General features: G+C 36.7%; 1 protein-coding gene across 10 annotated transcripts in view; it reads right to left on the reverse strand.

Moving 5' to 3' along the window:
• Window positions 1-22,103, reverse strand: part of LOC129771123 (rho-related BTB domain-containing protein 1) — a 116,722-nt gene that overhangs the window by 35,641 nt on the left and 58,978 nt on the right. For 8 of the 10 annotated variants that reach the window (XM_055774484.1, XM_055774481.1, XM_055774477.1 and 5 more), the window contains exon 3: window positions 11,543-11,833. In XM_055774484.1, coding sequence (XP_055630459.1) covers window positions 11,543-11,722 — 180 coding nt within the window. In that variant the 5' untranslated portion in view covers window positions 11,723-11,833. Of the gene's footprint in view, window positions 1-11,542; window positions 11,834-11,999; window positions 12,299-12,672; window positions 12,696-22,103 lie in introns of those variants that run through there. The other 2 variants (XM_055774476.1, XM_055774480.1) reach the window with 2 other exon arrangements.

Consider the following 22,103-nt stretch of genomic DNA (forward strand, 5'->3'; position numbering starts at 1 on the left):
ATGCAGATTTGAAAAAAAAAGAAATATTTTTGATTCCAATGAAAGTGTGTACTCCGTTTGGGTTGGAGGATATATGAGTTTTTCACAGCAAATGGGAATTTTTTGACTCAAGCGTAAATTTGAAAAGGGCGTATCGATTTTAGTAAGAGAAATCTTTGATAATTTATATCTCAAAAACTATAAGTCGTACCGAAATAGTGTCTTAGAAAGAGTTATAGATTATTGATGGTTGAATATGAAAAAATGTACACTGAGAAAAAATTAGTATTCTTTTTTTATTTACAAAATAAAAATTCAATTTGCAATATCCAAAATACATATTTTTTAGTTTTTTTGTTCAATTTTTTCATACAAAATAGAAGTCATGTAGAAAATTCAAAAAATGGGCCCAAGACGGTAAAACTATTTTTGACGAACTTTGTGGGACATCGAATTTTTAGGAATTTTCGAAACTTCGAGTTTTTATATGTTAGCAGTCATTTTTAATCACAAATTATGAATCCTGATGTTATTTAAAATAAAAAAGGTTATTATCAATCTCCTTCTAAATGCAACCATTCTCGAGATATTTAAAAAAATATTTCTAATTTATTGTTTTTTTTTATAGTAAATAATCCCATATTATTGTTTGTTAAATGTTTGTCGTGTTATACCGTCATGTTCTTGAAATTTTATGAATTTGCTTATAATTTCCAACAGCTTTTCCGAATACATCATCATGGTTCATTTATTGACTCAAGTGTATCTTTTGAAAAGGTAGTATCGATTTTAGTAAGAGAAATCTTTGATAATTTATATCTCAAAAAATATGAGTCGTACCGAAATAGTGTGTTAGAAAGAGTATTGTTGGCTTAATTTGAAAAAAATATACACTGAGAAGAAAAATTAGTACTCTTTTTTTTAAATTACAAAATAAAATTTCAAAAAAATAAAAAAATATGTATTTTTTTATATTTTTTTTCGATTTTTTCGTACAAAATAGAAGTCACGTAGAAAATTAAAAAAATGGGCCCAAGATGGTAAAACTATTTTTGACGAAATTTGTGGAACATCGAATTTTTAGGAATTTTCGAATCTTCGAAACCACAAATTATGAGTCCTGATATGATTTAAAACAAAAAAGGTTATTATCAATCTCCTTCTAAATGTACCCATTCTCGAGATATTTAAAAGAAATATTTGTAATTTATTGTCTTTTTAATAGTAATTAGGCCATTTAAATATGTTTGTTGTGTTATACCACCATGTTCATGAGATTTTATGAATTCGCTTATAATTTCCAACAACTTTTCCAAACACATCGTTATGGTAAAGACAAATGTTTAGGAGTTACGTTACGAAACATTCGAAGACATGTGGGTTAATACAAAACGTAGCGAAACTAAAAAATCTTTTTTATTTTAATACAAACTTCAATTAATTAAAAAAATTTTTGGAAATTATAAGTAAACTCATAAAATTTCATGAACATGACGGTATAACACGACAAACATATTAAAAGAGATTATTTACTATAAAAAAGATTATAAATTAGAAATATTTTTTTAAATATCTCGAGAATGGTTGCATTTAGAAGAAGATTGATAATAACCTTTTTGTTTTAAATCACATCATAATTCATAATTTGTGGCTAAGAATGATTGCTAACATACAAAAATTCAAAGTTTCGAAAATTCCTAAAAATTCGATGTTCCACAAATTTTGTCAAAAATAGTTTTACCATCTTGAGCCCATTTTTTAAATTTTCTACATGACTTCTATTTCATATGAAAAAATTTAAAAAAATATGAAAAAATACACATTTTTTGATATCGCAAATTAAAATTTTATTTTGTAAATAAAAAAAGAGTACTAATTTTTCTTCTCAGTGTATATTTTTTTCAAATTAAGCCAACAATACTCTATAATTCTTTCTAACACACTATTTCTGTACGACTCATATTTTTTGAGATATAAATTATCAAAGATTTCTCTTACTCAAATCGATACGCCCTTTTCAAACGTTACGCTTTAGTCAAAAAATGAACCATGATGATGTGTTTGGAAAAGTTGTTGGAAATTATAAGCAAATTCATAAAATTTCATGAACTTGACGGTATAACACGACAAACATATTAAAAGGGATTATTTACTATAATAAATACAATAAATTAGGAATATTTTTTTAAATATTTCGAGAATGGTTGCATTTAGAAGGAGATTGATAATAAACTTTTTTGTTTTAAATCACATCAGGATTCATAATTTGTGGCTAAAAATGATTGTTAAAATACAAACATTCGAAGTTTCGAAAATTCCTAAAAATTCGATGTTCCACAAAGTTCGTCAAAAATAGTTTCACCATCTTGGGCCCATTTTTTAAATTTTCTGCATGACTTCTATTTTGTATGAAAAATTCCCAATTGCTGTGGAAAACTCATATTTCCTCTAACCCAAACGGAATACACACTTTCATTCGAATCAAAAATACTCATGTTTTGTCATTTGTCGATTTCATTTGGAATTGCTCTAGGGCTTTGTCCTACGAACACTTTCCTTTTAGCCAATGGTCTCGCTCCTCGGCAAAATGAAGCATCATCGTTTTGGTACTTCATTTTGCTGAATTATTCTCTCAGTCTAATTAGGTTGAACTACTCTTTCAAGAACTTTCTCAAGTCTAGCCTTACCATAGATTAGTTGTTTCATGAGGGAAATTACCTGTTCAATTTTTAATGAATCAATTTTTGCAGAATTTGGCGTTAAACTTTAAAAAAATAAGACAATGAGATGCTAACGTGCAAATTCCCTGGAAATTTCGTTAGTACAGAGTCGAAACTGGGAACGGTATTAACGAAATGAAAAAAAATATTTCTAGAAAAGGCCCCTGTTGGTCCAAAGGACGGGCCAGACAGAAAATGCATTGTCAGTCCCCTGCTCGATTGGGCTTTAACGTGTTAAAATCGAAAATGAATTTTATGCATCACCGAGCAATAAATTCCTCTAGAAGTGGTACAACGCGATTGAGAGGTTACAGCATCAAAACACGAGAAAAAAGGCACGCCGTCTGCAATGTTTTTCTCCTTCACCATTGTCTGGATACTCATTCCTCGATTTCGACCGAAAAAAAAAATCATCGCAGCGTCGCTCACCGTAATTTTGGCAAGTCATTTAGCGGAATTCATGCTCCTATGAACCGGTCACAGGAGACCGAACACAGGTTCCCACGTAAGGTACGAGAAGCGTGTATAACAGAATCATCATCGCTCACAGAACAGAACCATGCTCCCACGGTTTGACGCAAACGAAACGAAGGACACCCTGAGCCGAGCGAGTTAGGCGCCGTCGGACCACCACCACCTGATGGATGGTGTCGTAAAAGTAATGAATGGAAAAAGCACACCGAAGTGAGAAACATGAAAATTCGATTGTGTTCTAAAAATAGCGCCCAGGCTCAGGATCCCTTGTCTGCTACACCGAAAGTTACGACGGGGCGAACGTTTCTCGCTCCCTACGCCTTTAAATATCAAGCTTCTTCGAAGCTCGGTCTGTACTTCTCCTTTTGTAATTTTAGGAGCTAAAGAAGGACAACTATTGGTGGCTGGCTGGTTGCTTTTAGAATATGGGGTTGTTCATTCAAAGGAAAATATGGGGGAAGAGTGATTGGATTTGTTTATAATTAAAAGTTCGTAATGGATATTTACTCTATATTATCAAGTGTGTTAAACGTAAACAGATCGAAAACGAAGACTTTTTATTAGTTATTCATTAGATTTGTAAGGACTCTAATCGGCGAATTACATCCGAAAAAGCATGTCGAATTATTTTACCTGTTGAAAAATGAGTAAATAAATCAGTCGCACGTAAATCGCTCGGTCGAAATTCCAAACAAAACGGACACCGAGAAGAAAGGAATTATTGCAGTTTAAGCCTCGCCAATTTCAACTTATTGCAACGAGCGATAGGATGAAAGATATCATTTTCAATTTCTAGTACATAGTCTCGCTTCAGTCAACGAGTAGTCAACAATATTTCTTAATACTTGGTGCTTTCTTTGTGACAGGTTTTTTGTACTCATTTGAGCTTCTACCAGGGTTATCATATTTACAGAATAATCTGTATTTATACAGATTTTTCAGACTTTTTGAAACCAAGTATCTATAGTTACAGATTACAGATTTACAGATTTTTCAAAATAACGATCTAATATTAGTTATGCCTTGGTTTCAATAATACATTTTCCCATCTCACCAATTAAATTCATATAACATTCGAATCAGTCTGAATGAGAGTCATGTTGGAAAAGTCTGCGTCATCGGTTAGCATTACAATAAATAACTTACACTGTTTACGTATTTCCTACTAAAGCACAGTGAATGCTAATACCATGATACCATCAACATCGTCAAATTCATAATATTTGTGCCAATCAATGAAGCGAAATGAAGAGATTATGCTTCAAAATTGAACTTATGAATTTAATACAGATTTCGACACAGTTTTTCTGAGAAAAAAAACTAGAATAAAAAGATTTTCTGAGACTAAAATAACAGATTTCATTATGGCAACCCTGGCTCTCACTCCTTGTGTACACATGCGCTCTGGCACGCTCCGAAACACAGATCAAATAATTTGTTGTCAGCACCATTTTGGCACCGAGTTTTGCACCGTGGTTTACGCCATGTTTTGCGCTATATTTCTATACCTATTTTACACCACGCTTGAATCTGATTTCCTTTCTCTGATGAGTTATTTTTCTCCACACAAGCGCATACGGTTGGTATGGAGGCGCACTGTTGTTTTTAAATTTTGCTTAGTACGAGCGAAGACATAACGGGAGATTGAATTTGATGTGTGTGTGTGTGTGTGTATAAAATAAGGCGCGCATCACATAAGTGAGAAGCGATGTATCTGAATTCGGCGCTCTCGTGTTTAAGAATTTAGCACTCTTCGTACCAAGAGAGGATATGTGTTTGTTATGAACTCGCGCTGATTGAAATTAAACTCGAGTGCAGCGCAGCGTATGTTTTTTGAGAACTGCTTAATGGGAACAAAATAACTTCGGAGGATCTCACAACTTGGAATGGGGCACCGTTTCCAGTTTCATACTGATAGAGAGTTTTTGTGTATTGTGCATCACATAGTGTTGTGTTTTATTTATGAGAAAAGTGGAATAATAGTAGGAATAAGGAATATTTGAAAGGTACAAAAAATTTCAGTTAATATATCTCATAACATTTGGGAGCAGGATAAGGTGTGGATGGTTGATACAACTGGCATCCATAGAAGCTCGTCGAAATACCACTAAATCATTACATTGCTCTGATGCCGCCCGATAAGGGGGTTCCATCAAAACTCAGGCAATGAGCGAGATTAACTTGTTAGCTATGCCCAAGATGGCGATCTCACCACGACGATAAGGTCCCATCACCCTAATTACAATTGAAATGAAATTCGAGAAGAGATTGAGAAATTTGTGAAGCTTGAGAAGCCCGCTGGGTCGCATGTGACACGGCGAGCTCTACTGGTTGGGCTATCTGGTGTTACTTCAATTCAAATTATTTTTGTGCGTGTAACATAAACGAAAACCTCATAAATGATTGCCTAATTTTGTTGCCGTAAGAATCCGTGCCTAATCATAAAACAAGGCTATTCGCGATTTCACAACATTCACGATTCATCAGTCGAACAAACAAACGAACTGAGAAGCCTGTATAATTAAAACCATGATCATCATTTTTCTAGTCACAGTCTCTCTCCAGCTAGCAGACAGCAGACTTTCTCAATGCTGATGTCAGACACAGCTGTTTTGCTCAATACAAAGGAAGAATGGAAGATAGATATTGCACACAGTGGTGCAATTTCGTTCGGTGTAGGCACCGCATAGATTATCATGCCGCCTGGTGGAGAGTGCTTCTGTATTTTTGCACTACATCATTTCAGCGTCTGTATTGAGGTGTAAATTTTGAAAACGAGAGCATTAGGCTTGGCGTGCAAGGGTTTTGAAAGATAAAAGCTCCAAAACTGTCTCGAAAACAAACTATCGAAATCATAAAAAACTATAAAAATTGGTGAGATTACAAAAATCTATAAACATGCTTGAAAGTTCATCGAAGTCAAGATTTTTCAGCGGTTGATGCATGTCGTGGAAAAAAATGGAAAAAAATTGTATAAAAAAATGGTGGAAAAACGTGGAAAAAAATTGTATAATTTTATATGTTAGAACTTCAAATAAAATACAGTATATATCCGAACACCACGTGTATGAACGTATGTCTGGTCTTGTCGTCCTAGAAGCACCCTCACAACTGAGGTATTCTAGTTATTTCTAACGAAGATGCATCTATTTGAAAAATAACATTCCAAAATCTACTTCCAAATTGTCAGGGCAACTGGGCACTATCTCCCCACGGGGTCTTCGTAGCCGAATTGGTTGTGTGTCCGCTACTAAGCGAACGATCATGACTCAGGGCCCTCAACTGACCATCTTAGTGTGTTATTCTAGTGTTGTTGTGTTACGTCCACGCATGTGACGGTAATCCCAGTCCCTTACCGCTCACATTACGATCGGTAATTGGTACTATTAATAGCACAACAGTGGAAGCCTCATATCAATTGTCCCGCTGTGTTTGGTCCAGCTGTGAAAAAATTCATTAGGAATACGCTCACGCCGAAAAAAGGCGACATGTGTGTTGATAAAATAGGAATACTCTTACGCCAAAAATGGGCACTGCGTAATATACAACAAAATTATCGTTAGATAAAAATGAACACGAATAAATTCGGCTCTGTTACAGCTGGATTGCTAAATGAGCCTAATAAAATAAACAGATGGGATAAAAAAAACTGGGCACTGTGAAATTCAATCGATTAAGCGGCAATAAAGATTTTCTCTTCATCAAACTATCCATCAATAATCAACGAACAGATAATCTATCCACCTACCAAATATCTGGGAGACTATTTCTCACAGGCTTTATCTTCCTCTAACGACATTTTTTTCACACAAAATTATTTCTGAGTGCAGATCTGATAAAGTTCTGGAAGCTGATTATAATGAGAGATTTGGTTTTGAAAAGATAGAGTGAGTTTCTGCAACCTGCGGTTCGTCCGCCGGTCCTGATTATATCGGTTATCCTCCACACAATAGGCCCATTTTAATTGGAAAAAACTCCATACTGTTTTTTTCCAATAAAATATGAGAGCATAGAAAAATCTCAGGAGCCTAAAAGACTACTCGACAATCGTCAGTTCGCTTTTGTCCCAATTACTACATGGGCTAAACGGTGACCGGAATAAATCGCCACAGTAAACAACTGCAACAGAAACAACCGCTTAGAAAAAGTGTAGTAGGCTAGAAATATTTGGCGCGGGAAAAACATCATGTGCCTCACATTTCTATTATAAATTTATTCTCTTGTTCTCGTTTTTCGAAATTTATTCTGAGGACAATGTAATGGGGACGAAGTCCCCATTTGGCGAGGATAAGGAATCGAGGCGGCCCATGCCGCCAAGATGACGCAATCCGAGTCCACCGCCGACCCGCCGTCGGAAGCGGCGGTGTCTCGCACGCAAACCTGGGATCCACTGATTGCCCGGTTAGTTTGAAACATAGGATACGATCCTTTAGCAATGTCCGACCGAGCTCTAGCGAGCGTCGGACGGTATACGTCTGCCCGGGGCGTTACGTTTGCCTGGGGCGATACGTTTGCCCGGTTAATTCTTGTTTTGAAATACAATACCGCGCCACAATATTTATAGCCTACTACACATTTTATAAGCGGTGGTTTCTGTTGCAGTCGTTTTCTGTGGCGATTTATTCCGGGAACCGGGCTAAACAGTGCCGGGATTTTTAATGAAAACAGTTGTTTTTTGGGCTAAGCTGTATTTATTCCTCAACGTAGTTTCCTTCGAGACCAATACACTTGGTATAGCGAGTTTCCCACATTTCGATTTCCTTTCTGTAGTACGAAATGTCTAGGTCTTCCAAATATGCCTCAGTGCCACTCTGCAGACAGCCTATTGGACTCAGGAGTGTGGTAATGGATCCACGTTCCATCCGTTGTCACTAAACGTCGAAAGAAGTCCACTCGATTACGCTTCAACAACGCCAAACCGCCTAACCGAAATCATCAACGCGCCGCACAGTGGTCCCTGAGAAAATTTAAACGGCCAAAACTCAGATTTTTGAGCTTAAATCACAATTTTTGGTAGACTGGGGTTTTTGGATACGCTAAGTTCATTTTACAACTATGTTTCGCCAAAAAACCAAAAGGGAGAGAGGGGCAAAGGGGCAAAGTTCAAAATTTTCAGTTTTTATCGTATTTGGTATCAAAATGTATGTTTTCGAATACGCAGAGTTCATTTTTCAACTCGGTTTAACCGAAAAACTAAAATAAGAGGTGATGCGACGGAGAAAAGCGCAATATTTTTTTTTAAATGTGTGGTTTTCAAATGAACAATCGAAAATTAATACTAGAGATCAAAATATTATTTAAAATAATGTAGTACGAATATTTGACAACATAATTAGATATGTATACTTATTTAAAAAAACATCACAAGTAGCGATTTAACAACATGATTAGATAGGTATGCTCATTGAAGAAAATATCACGAATAGTAAGTATTTGGCAGTTTTTCTTCGTTTAGTGCGATCTTTACAATCTTCGTGATTCTTCTCAGCCCTCCCTTCTAGAGATGAACCATCTTCACTACTCGGTGCCGTAGTCACTAAAGAACATAAAAATATTTTAACCTATAAAATATTTTTAATATTTCGATAAGAAAACATTACAATTACCAGTTTCTGAAGGAATTACAAATTCCAACTTCAGCCATGCATCTTCTTTATTTGAGAATTGGTCCACCATATTGTTTGCAGAGCCCTATTTCTCTACTAATTTACTAACAAATATTCCAATTTTCTTTCGCAGAAGCGCTTGCATAGTTGACGAAATGTTGGTTAAAATTGTTTTTACTATAATGAAGTCGTATAATGAATTCATCACGGGAGTTGAGGCAGTTATATTCTACCCAGTTATTCTTAAATGATCGAACAAATCCTTATTACATAACGGGGAGGTCATATCCACGAAAAATTATTCACATCTATATATATATATATATATATATATATATATATATATATATATATATATATATATATATATATATATATATATATATATATATATATATATATATATATATATATATAAATGGATTTCTGTCTGTCTGTCTGTCTGATTCTTATGGACTCCGAAACTACTGAACCTATCAACGTGAAAAGAGAATTAACCAAGCAAATGGAACCAAATTTTGCATGTGGAGGTTTTAGGGTGCAATAAATGATTCTATGGTGATTAGATACTCCTCCCCCTCTCTTAGGTGGGGCTGCCACACAAATGAAACACAAATTTCTGCATAACTCGAGAATTAATCAAGCAAATGAAACCAAATTTGTAATGCGGAGGTTTAAGGGTGCAATAAATGTTTTTACGGTGGTTAGACACTCCACCCTCCTCTCTAAGGGGGAGCTTCCATACAAAATTAAACGGGGTCGATTAGGAGATCAATCAATGAGCAGTTCTGCGATTTTTGAAGGTATTGATGAGCAAAAAACAAATTTTGGGCGGGACGAAGTTTGCCGGGTCAGCTAGTTATTAATAGAAAGGCTCAACTTCAAATAACAGTAATTTCATATTAACATTTCGAGTTAGTATTTAGAAAAAATCCAAAAAGGGGAATTTCGGGTGGAAAAATCGAGTGCTGAGTGATGAAAGACACTTTGAGGAACACTTTCATTAAAAAAGTTTTGCAGGGAAACGCGGGGCAATTTTTATAGTCCATCCGAAGCAAAATTAAACTTCCAAAATAGTACTAACTTCGTGTGGAGTTAACACATGCTACAACCAGCCGAATTTTGAAACTGACAACAAATGCAAATTCTTCGTTAAAAATACTTCAAAAAAATTGTTCAAAAACATAAGTAAAACACACGCGAAACAGTGGCACCGGCTCAGCTAACTCGCGTTACTTCACTCTACGATCGTTAAAAACGAATTGATGCACTTGTTTTACATTTGTTTAACATTTCGTCAATCACTGCATTGATTGCTCCGGCTTACGATGTGTGACCATACTGCATTGATTGTTCAGAAGTTTTCCCATAAAAAAACAATGTATTCCTATTTTTCCATTTCTATACGAATTCTAAGGTAGTTACACTTAAACAACTGTAGTTTGTGAACAAATAAACGAAATGTCATGAAACTTCACACATAAGCTAATGACAGATGAACCTCTTCGAAATGAATCTTGTTCATTTTTAGTGGCGCCATCTGTTGAAAAATCCCATGTAGTAAAGTGACGACCATTACTATACCGAACTTGAAGATCAACTTGACACTGACATTGACGTTGTTTCTCTTAATCTGTCAAAAGCATATTACCGTGCATGTCGTTTACCAATACTCAAATTTCCCGAGATACGGGAAACCGCTACCTACTAGGGTTAGGATCCACCAGAATTGTATTCATCAGGGATCGGTTATTGCTCCCACATTATTCCTGATTACACTGCACTCCCATACCAACTTTCAACTTTGAAAACGTCAAATGCACTGTAAAACGAAATGAATTTACCCCTGTCCGGTTTGTAAAACCAGGGATCATCTTCATCGATCCAGCAAGTTGTCGTGCCATCCAAACTAACGTTCCCAGAGAAACATTTTTCGTCTCAACGTAATAATCAACTTACGTTATTGATCAATACTCTGTTGAGATTTATAATGCCAAATAACTATGTAAGCTATCGAATACGTGTGACCACAGTGAAATCTAGAAAAAAAATCGACGAATCTTCTCCCACAATTACCTGCTCTTCGAACAAGATACCCCTAATTGCATCACCTGCAGAGATGATCTATCCAAATTCTATATATCAACAGAGTGCGAAGTTATGATATTGAACGTTCGGCTAATTATTTGAACTCCACATTATGGAGAAAGATTGCTCCGATTTCTAGAAGAAATCTGTCGATACAACAGGAGCAGAAGAAATCCGGCAGGGATGAAGCCCTTTCGGGTTAAATTCTCTTATTAATAAAAACGGGATAGATGTTTTTCTGTACTAGAGAAAATTAAACATCTCCAAAACACTCGACCAGACGATCCCATACACGTGGCTCTGCCTGGGCGAAATGCCTTGCCATGCGTCTCCCCCAATCTCACTCACACGACCTCGAGCGGAAGTAGATAATGCAGCTGGAAGTAGAGACATCGGTAAAAGCAACTGATACACAAGTTTATAACGTCACAACTACGCGAAAATAGCTGAATCAGCGAATATTTGATGAAATACGTTTCCACATTCCACGTATGATTACCCGCTGTGCAACGGATAGTGTGCAGCATACATAAGAACGAATAATGAACAGAACTGGGAGAGGAAGGCTACGGGAACATTGCATCGCTCTGTTCTGCACATCCAGAGCATAATATGCTTTTCCGCAACATGGGACAGTGCGGCTGCTGGGACGAGGCAGTCCTGAAGTATACTTACCTCTTTGTATATTCTGTATTGGTCAATGGCCCACACTGTTGGCACATGCGTGTTAAGTAACTGCGAGAGTGAAACATGTTTATTGCAAGCTCGGGCACAAATCAGTCGCGTTTTGCCAACAGCCGTATCACCAACGAGGACACACTTTACCAGCTCCTGGTGTGGCTGCTCGTTGTCCATGCTTCCATTAGGGCCAGCTGTGCCACGGTTTCAGATTATCCGCGCGCCCGTCGCCCCTGGGTGGTGGTGGTTATGGAATGCTTCGCAACGTTGCCGGAATCTGAGGGCTCTCTAGAAGAAGGAGAGGGAGAAAAGGGCGATAACAGCTAATTAGTATCAAGGCTTTTTGTTTGTGGTGTGAAGTCGTTTTTATGAATGATGAATGAATGAACGGGTGGGTGGATACGACTGGATTCGTTCGAATGCGGGATGATCACCAAAGTGGTATTGATTTTACCCAAAGAAAGCTGGATGTTGATTTGTATGTTTAACATGCAATAATGCATCCGTTGAGATGCCGGCAAGAAGGGTGTTTTAATCTTGTCAACCGGGTCATGACACAGCCCGGGTGCAGCGTGCACAAATGTGTTTTCAACATGCCTTCGGTGGAGGAGTTAATGTTTTTCTCCTGCAGGATAAAAACAATTACTTCCAAAGAATGTAGGGGTACTGGGGGTAAGACGGGCAAATTAAGAAGAACCAGTATACTGTAAATAGAATAGATTGATTAATTTTTTTTTTACAAAAAATCAATCATTAACCAATCAATATGATCAATCCAATCATTCACAGTTTCTCACTCACAAATGAATTTTTCTATTTGGTACATTACTAACATCGTTTCGATGTCACCTTACCTACCAAAATATAGCCATCAGTAAACCAAATTTTGAATTCAATTCACAAAAATTTTAAAAAAAGAATTAAATTTTAGTAATTTTTACTCGATGAATGCCCTAATGCATGTGGTCGCTATGACTTGCTAATAACTTTCGACTCGACCATATCAGTTTGTTTTAGCTCGACTGCATCACCAACAAAACACAAATCAAAAACCACAGCAAAACCAATGGTGACAATCCATAAACGAACGCAACGACGATACGATGTGAATGTAGTCCGGAAGTTACCGTCACTCTCCATCAACTCCGGGTTACGATGTGTGACCAGAGCTATCTGAGCAGAAGTTACCGTGTACAGGAAAAAAGACCAGCTGCGTATTATTTGTGTACCCGCGTATGGAAATTAAGAACGCTACTCTCGCTAGGGAGCTCGCGAACAAGAACAAAGTCGTAATCACCAATCAGCGCGCTATCGTCCCGGCTCATACACACCATCGTACAGAACCCGCGCGCGGCTAATGGTCAAGTCGCGACAGTTCACGACCACCGACAGTATACAGAACCACCGTACGAAACTGTTTATATTTACAAACTCAGGTGGCATACGTAAATCGTCGAAAATTGAACTTTACAATCAACGAACGCCGTAGGTCATCACCGACTTTTTCTCGGAAGAATTGCGAATTGGATGTGAATATTATGATTTTGTTACAGTCGTTGAGACGAACGAACCGCAAAAAAAGCCCCGATTGTGGATAGAGACATTATCACAACAGGAACAGCACACTGAATCGTTTGCTCGCGGTTTGGACCTGTGCGATCAAAAGTGTATTGTGCTCGAATTCATAACAATCTAAAAAGCACGCTACATCAAAGCAATAATCACATCAGTAAACAAAAATAGTAACGAGACTGTTGACACGACATTTGATCGCATGATATTCAGTTTCCGAGCGATGATTGCGCATGGCTTCAATTACTCAATAGTTACGCTTCAGCATATTGCATAGCTAATGCCCCTGCTGTTTGTCTGTAAACAGAAGATTTTAGCTCAAATAACGAAAAGATATGTGGTTGATGATCTGACTTGTGAATGAAATAATCTATCCGGAAAATCAATTCGTTGTCTCCAAAAATTAACTCTTCATGAAAATGTTTGTGGTTGGTGTTCCTGGATTCGATTTCCTGAAATTGTAATGAGTTTTCAGTTCATTCCTTCACAATTTCTCAATTCCTTCTCATTTCCTTTTGGCTTCTTCTTCTTCTTTTTTTAAATTTGAATTATTGAGCCTTATTGAAACGTTCAATCGGGAAAAATGAGGATGTTTTGGTGATGATGATGGTATGTCTTGAATTATAGAGGTTCTAATTTTTGACATAGGACTATGTCTTTGATTTCTATATAGGGGGGTAACTCTATGAAAAAGGTAACGATTCATTAACCCTCCTGTACTCGCGTGCAAAATCATAACTCGTATACTCACGTACGGTGTCACAGACCGAAAGTGGAGCTTTTCTGTAATGTTGCTATTGTGTATTTTTCAGGTTTTATTGGCATTTATTTGAAGAAGAGTGTATAATTGAATGAAAAAACTCCAGAAAATGTGTTTTTTTGTCTTTATTTAGTTTTAATATTCATCTGATTCAGCCTCCTCAAAACAGAGTAATTTTAGATACTTCAACACAAATAACGAAATTCGATTTTTTTCCTGTTATTAATTAAAAGTTGCTGACTTTTATAATGACTGAATATAATTTATGAAAGTATAAAGAGCTAGAAAATAACATAAAAAACGTATCAAGGCAGTATCAAATTTTTAAAAAATCATTTTTTTTCCTTTTTATTTCTGTAGTTTAGGCATTCAAGAATATACTCTAGAAAGGACTTATCGAAAATCCTATTGTTTACCGAGTTAGAGCCATTTTAGTGAAGCGGTATCTAACGGGTGTTAAATAAAAAATGAGAATTTTTTCAATCACATATAAAAAAAAATTTTTTTTTTAATCGATTTCAGTATTTTTTATTAATAACATAATGTATTTTCTTCAAAAAAATGTCAGTGAATGTTTGAGTAAGGGCCGTGGTCTGCTGTTCGACGCAACTTTGTCGCGATGTTCTCACAAGAACGTTGTACGGCACTTACGTCCATTTTCCGGATACAATTCCGGATTCTTGTAGTCAGTTGCTTCGTGTCCTTGACCCTCCAATTGTTTTTATACACTAGGGCACTGAGTGAGCCAAAGAAATCTTCTATTGGGCGGCACTGGGGCAAGTTTGTTGGGTTACGATCTTTCGGCACGAACGGTATCTTTTTCTCCTCAAGATACGCCAGCGTCTTCTTGGCGTAATGGGAAGACGCCTTGTCCGGCCAGAAGACGTACTTCCCATCCGCGTGATGCTCGTTCAGGAACGGCAGCAGGATTTTATCGAGGCACTCTTCTCGATAGATTTGTTGGTTGATTGCCAGACCGCTCGGCTTAAACCAAGGCTTTGAAATTCCCCGGTCGGAAATGACGATGTACAACATAACCTTTTTTTCAAACTTGTGCTTGAACTTGTATTTCACTTCAGGCGGTGTGGATGACTTGTCGCTGGAGTAGTAATTATCATTTCCTGGAATATGCGTTTTGGACAGCGGAAATAGCTTTCGTTGTCCAGAACGAAAGACGTCCCGCGGTATTTTTTGGTCATCCACCGACACTGTGATTTAACCGTCTCAATCTGCTCCTCCGTGTACTCCGGCGACCTCGTCTTCTTCCTACAGACGATTCCTTCCATCTTGAGGGTCCGATGGATCAATACGTGGGAGCAGCCATATTTCCGACCGGCGTCACGCAGGCTGGTTGTGTCATTGTTGTCAAACAGCTTCTTTAACGATGTCTTCCTCTGCTTCGTCATTATCGTCACCGGACGACCACTTCCGACCTTACGCTCTACGTTCAGGGAACCCAGGATACGATATACCGTACTGATAGGTACATTTTCTTCCTTAAAATGTGCCACCGTGAACTTTTTTACTTGCTGTAAATGCGTTTCGTAGAACCGTACAATGCGTTCGCGGAGCACGTGCTGTTTCGACGCCATCTTTGCTTTGACTAAATTCAAACTAGCGAAACCAAACACGCCTACTGTTTCTAAGGAGCCCAAAGAGCAATTTTCTTGGAGAAAGAAAATTTTACGCTCTTTATTTGAGTTACTGAAAGGTATTGAAAAAATGCTCATTTTTTATTTAACACCCGTTAACCTGATACCATAACAATAAACTTCAAACGCGTTTTCTCGAAACTAGTTTTCCAAACTGGCGTACACGATATCTCAAGTTCTACTGAGCCGGCTTATGTCAAATTTATATGTATACAATCTAAGCATGCATCTCAGTTAGCACCAGACGTAGCGATAAAATTATGCGAGTCGATATAAACAACGATTTTGCTAGCGGACGATCGGTCAGCATAAATACCATCCGATCCCGAGAATGCGCACTCAGCGAAGATAGCGGTTTATAAACATCAGCCACCCAGCGAGCGAGGTTTCATCTTAGCATAAGAACGAACTTGTATTTAGTCTTAAGTGATCTCGAAATAAAAGAGGAGCATAGCTCCTAAAATATATTTTTTTCCCTTAATCAGGAAAGAAATTTGTAACTGGCGCCCGAATAGGGACCAGTGAAGTGTAAGTAGGAAATTGAAAGTGATTCACAACGTTAAAGTATAGTGAACATTTCAAACAATCCGAAACCCAATTCGACCGCATCAACGCAGACGTGTAGCAGAGTGCCCGAGTCACCGCAGCGCCGGACAAAAGGGAAATCCACCACTACACTGGAACGATTGGAAACACTTTGCTGGTAGAGAAGTAATAGGATTTATCAACTGGACACGCGTTCTCGAGCCGACGACATCCTTCGCGTTAAAGCCACCAGGAGCGGATGGAAGTAATCCCGCAATTGTTGGCCGTTCCCCAATGATGTCCAGATTTATTCTGTAAGTATACCGTATCAACAAGTTTTAACAAAGTGAAAAGTAACAAATCAAAGTGAATAAAATAATAAAAAAATAATAAAGTGTATCAATAAGTATCAAAAATCCACTACAAAATATCACAAAAAGAAGTGTAAAAAAGTTTTAATTTACGAATTGTACTATACTATAAAGCTAAACAGTGTGAAAGAAACCAAACATTCTTTCTTTGGAGTGCGTGAGATTAATTGAACGTTTGTTGCGTTGCTTTGTATGCGATTAGGAGTGTGAAAACCCGAGAATTTAGGTTTATAAAGTGTGATTGATTGATTTCTGACAGAATTCTTTAGAGTGCGTGCGAGTCATTTTTTTTTAAGTTGTGATTGTGAGTGTGAGAAAATAATTAAATAAAATGGCTGAACAGATCCAACATCTGATCAACCGTGTGGCTGCTTTAGAATTAGCAATCACACCCGTTGCAGAGGATTTTTCTGATCCTCCGCTGTATCTCACAAATGCTGATGGGTCTGCAGTTAGCCCAGATTCCATCGAAGATATACCTGACTTGGTGAAAGGATTACCAAATTTAGTTTTTTCATTCAAGATGCAGAAGCTATTGTGCAGCTCTACTCTCCGAATACTAGAAGTTCAATTGACGAAAAAAACAAGTTTCACGTAGTGTGTAAATCAATTAGGCGTAAAATAAAAGGTGAGGCTAACGTTCACATCAATTGGAACATGATTAAAAAAACACTCATTACGTACTACGGTGAAAAACGTGATTTGGAAACTTTGGGCTATCAGTTAATGAATAGTCTCCAAAACGGAAAATCTCTCGAAAACTATTATGATCATGTTAATAAAATCCTTTCATTAATTGCAAATTCTATTAGAACAGATTCAAGATTTTCACATCCCGAAGCCACTAAGGCTATGATTTATACTTACAACAGAAAAGCCATTGATGCATTTATCCGTGGTTTGGATGATGATGTAGGCAGATTTCTAAAAAATTACGAGCCAGATTCGTTGGCTCATGCTTATTCCTACTGCATTACATTTCAGAATATTGAATACAGAAAGAATATTACAGGTAACAAAATTCCGGATCCAACTAATAGACCAAGGAATCTTATTCCTAGTCTACCACCCAAACCGGCCCCCCGTTTACTTCCACAGATGAATAAAAATTTCCCATATAATAACTATAATCAAAATTTTAGGAACCAATATTATCAGAAGCCACCAGTTCCTCCAAGGAATCCAATAGCAGTTCGCAATGGTCCTGCGTATCAAGAAAGAAATCATCCACAACCTCTACCAAGAAATCCATTCCAGCAACAAAATCGACCGGAACCGATGGATGTTGACCCGTCTATTCAAACAAGGCAGGTAAATTATGGCAACAGGCCCTTAAACTCTCATCAACACGCTGTCAAACGACCAAGATTGTTTAACATTAATCATAATCCTCCACCCGAAGATGAGAAACAAGACGATGTCACCGAAGAATATGAAGAAGAAATTATATTCACCCGAAATACACAAAAAAAAATCACAAATTGAAAAAACCATTTAGCGTTTCATCAGTAGGAGGTAACATCACAATTGACAGATTTTCACGCGGTACATTTTTTTGGCCTTACAGCAATATTGATGTACGTTTTTATCATATGAAAGAATTGAAGACATTTGACGCCGTTATAGGCCATGACACGTTGAAACAACTTAAAGCTGTTATTGATACCTCCGCAGAAAAAATAATTTTTCCAAAAGGTTTTACTATTTCGCTATTACAGCATACATTTACACAAGTTAACAAAATTCATGTTCGAGATAATCACTTGGAAACTGACCAAAAATCAAAATTATGGACCTTGTTGAACAAATATCAGGATATTTTTCAGCCTCCGGACAAAAAACTTCCCTTTACAACTGAAATTGAAGCGAAAATTAGAACAACTGACGAAAACCCTATTTATTCTAAGTCCTACCCTTACCCACAAGCCTTGAAAAATGAAGTTAACAAAGAAATAGATAAATTACTTAAAGATGGTATTATAAGACCATCCAAATCTCCATACAATTCACCCGTATGGATTGTTCCAAAGAAGCTTGACGCTTCTGGTGAAAAAAAATATAGAATGGTGATAGATTACCGTAAGCTGAATTCAAAGACAATCAGCGATAGGTATCCTATTCCCGATACTTCGGTTGTTTTGGCAAATTTGGGTCACAATACATATTTTACAACTTTAGACCTAGCGTCTGGTTTCCACCAGATTCTAATGTCAAAGAATGATATTGAAAAAACTGCATTTTCAATAAACAATGGGAAATACGAGTTTATTCGTTTACCATTTGGTTTAAAAAATGCTCCCAGCATTTTCCAAAGGGTAATGGATGATGTTCTACGTGAACATATTGGCAAAATTTGCTATGTTTACATTGACGATATTATCATCTTTGGAAAAACTCTTGAAGAGCATTTAGGTAATTTGAAAACCATATTGGATGTTTTGCGCAATGCTAATTTTAAAATTAACCCAGATAAATCTGAATTTCTGAAAACCGAAGTGGAATTTTTAGGATTCATTATTTCAAAGAATGGTCTAAAACCGAATATGAAAAAGGTAGAGTGCATTCAGAATTATCCACAGCCCAAGAATTTGAGAGATCTTCGTGCATTCTTAGGTCTCTCTGGGTATTACAGACGTTTTGTTAAGAATTATGCAAAAACTGCAAAACCCTTAACAAAATTCTTAAGAGGGGAAGATGGCCATCGCCAGATTCCTAAAACGCAATCTAAAAATTTCCCAATTAAATTCGATGAAGAAGCCATAAAAGCATTTCAAACTTTAAAAGACGTTCTTTCTTCTGAAGATGTCTTAGCATTTCCCGACTTCGAAAAACCCTTCATTCTTACAACTGACGCATCCAATATAGCGTTAGGTGCAGTACTTTCTCAACAATTCCCAGAAGGGGAAAGGCCAATTACTTTCATATCACGTACTTTATCAAAATCGGAAGAAAATTATGCGACCAATGAAAAGGAACTCTTAGCAGTCGTATGGGCGTTGAGTACCCTGCGCAACTTCATTTATGGCTCTAAGATAAAAATTTACACGGATCACTTACCTTTAAACTTCACCCTATCCCCCAAAAATAACAACGCTAAGCTGAAACGTTGGAAGGCCTTTATCGAAGAACACGATCATGAAATGCTGTACAAGCCTGGCAAATCCAACATTGTAGCCGACGCGCTTTCCCGTATTCAAATTTACTCCCTTACTCCTACCCAACATTCATCTGATGATGATGATTCATCCTACATTCCGAGTACAGAAGCTCCAATCAATGTTTTTAAGAATCAGTTAATTTTCAAAATTGGAAATACTCCCTCATATGAATTAATTATACCATTTGAAAAATACAAAAGACATAAATTCACAGAACCTCAATTTTCAAAGGAGTTTTTAACTAGGAAACTACAACAATTTTTAATCCCTGGCATTCTCAATGGGATATTGACAGATGAACCAGTTATGGCTATTATCCAAGAGATTTATAAAGAACATTACAATCCAAAACTAGTTAGAGCTAGATTTTCACAAATTCAAGTTGAAGATTTAAATGACGAAGAAGATCAATTAGAAAAAGTTATAAAAATTCATGAATTTGCTCATAGGAATGCGAATGAAAATTCATTACAAATGATAAAAAAATATTATTTCCCTGGAATGAAGAAAATGATAAGGCAATATGTTTCGACATGTCAAATTTGCAAAACCGAGAAATATGCCAGAAATCCTCAAAAATTTATACCCGTCAAAACTCCTGTACCAACATATCCCGCTGAAATAGTTCATATCGACATATTTATGTACAACCAAAACTTCTTGTTTATATCATCATTAGACAAATTTTCCAAATTCCTCAAAATAAGACCTATAAAATCAAAATCTATAGTTAATGTAAAAGAGGTTCTAATGCAATTGATATATGACTGGGACGTTCCAGCTAATATAGTAATTGACAACGAAAGTGCTTTTGTGTCTAATACAATAGAACAACAAATTAAAAATCTCGGAATTACAATTTTCAAAAACAGGCTATGTGAGAATAATGCATCCTATAAACATAGATCAAATTGGAACTACTATTGAAAAAGTCAATCACGAAATACAGAATAATCCTTTTGTAAACCCATTATATGAATTAATAGAAATAAAAAATTATAAATTAAAAGAAACGTATCTTAAGCTGAAACCGCTCAGAAGACACCGGAGATGGGATACCGTAGGAACCATTTGGAAGTGGATCGCCGGGAATCCCGATGCTGATGACCTTCGTTTGATAAACTCTTCACTGAATTCCCTCATTCATCAGAACAACAAACAAATTCTAATCAACGAGAAAATTGGGAATCGTTTACTCGAAATATCGAATATCCCAACCCAAGTACTAACTCTTGAGTCGGAAAGACTGAAAAACCACTCTATGGAGATAAATCAACTGATTATTCTCTCGAATTTGGATTCGCTGCAAAGTCAAATAGAAACGATTGAAGAAGCAGTTTTATTAGCAAAGCATGGCATTCCTAGTAGTAAACTGTTATCAGTTCAAGACTTCAACTCGATTGCTGCATTTTTGGATCATCAAGACATACATGTTTCTTCCTTCGAACACCTCTTGTCGCAATCAAAGTCACAAGTTGCGATCAACAATACGCATATTATATATATCTTAAAGGTTCCTCATGTATCATCAGTCACATTCGATTACAGTTACGTTGACTCTGTTATCAAAAACCAGAAACGAATAACTATCAAACAGAACCATATTCTAAGAAATGCTACACATATTTATGCATTAAAACAACCATGTGAGGAACAAGGACAATATTTTATTTGTGACAGCACCAATCTAGAATCTACTACACCCTGCATTGACCAGCTAATCAAAGGAAGACATTCTACCTGCATATACGAAAAGGTTTATTCAAAAGGACTCATCCAACGAATCAACAACGAGGTTATCTTTATCAATGACGCTTCAATAGAAATTTCCTCAAACTGTAGCAATTCGAATCAATTTCTTAATGGATCATTTTTGGTACAATTCGATAGCTGTAACCTTCGTATCAATGGAGAGCTCTACACCAACTTTGAAGTCACAGTTCCAGATAAAATTTACCAACCTACAACAGGATTGCTGGTCCATGAAATTAGTACCATCGATCAACCACCAGTGGAATATCTTCAAAACTTAACTCTGGAACACCGAGATAAATTAGAAACTCTTCATCTACAGAACAACTCTTTGAAATGGAAACTTCATATTTTTGGATCGTTTGGAATTACATCGGTAATTATGTTTGCCATTGCCATTGTTGCTTTTTGCTATCATTTCAGAAAAACAAACACCAATGTTCAACTAAGTATAACGAAATCTGAAAAAGTCAGCGATGAAATTATTTTGTCAGAAATAAAGCAACCTGAGGAATTATCAGAGGAAAGGAAACGAGAGATCGAGACATTCCTCAACACACCAACACAACTTCGGTCATTACGTTGAAAAACTTCGAGGACAAAGTAATTCGAAAGGGGAAGAGTTAGCACCAGACGTAGCGATAAAATTATGCGAGTCGATATAAACAACGATTTTGCTAGCGGACGATCGGTCAGCATAAATACCATCCGATCCCGAGAATGCGCACTCAGCGAAGATAGCGGTTTATAAACATCAGCCACCCAGCG

The sequence above is a fragment of the Toxorhynchites rutilus genome, chromosome 2 (genome assembly GCF_029784135.1).
Source record: "Toxorhynchites rutilus septentrionalis strain SRP chromosome 2, ASM2978413v1, whole genome shotgun sequence".
NCBI classification, from domain to species: domain Eukaryota; kingdom Metazoa; phylum Arthropoda; class Insecta; order Diptera; family Culicidae; genus Toxorhynchites; species Toxorhynchites rutilus.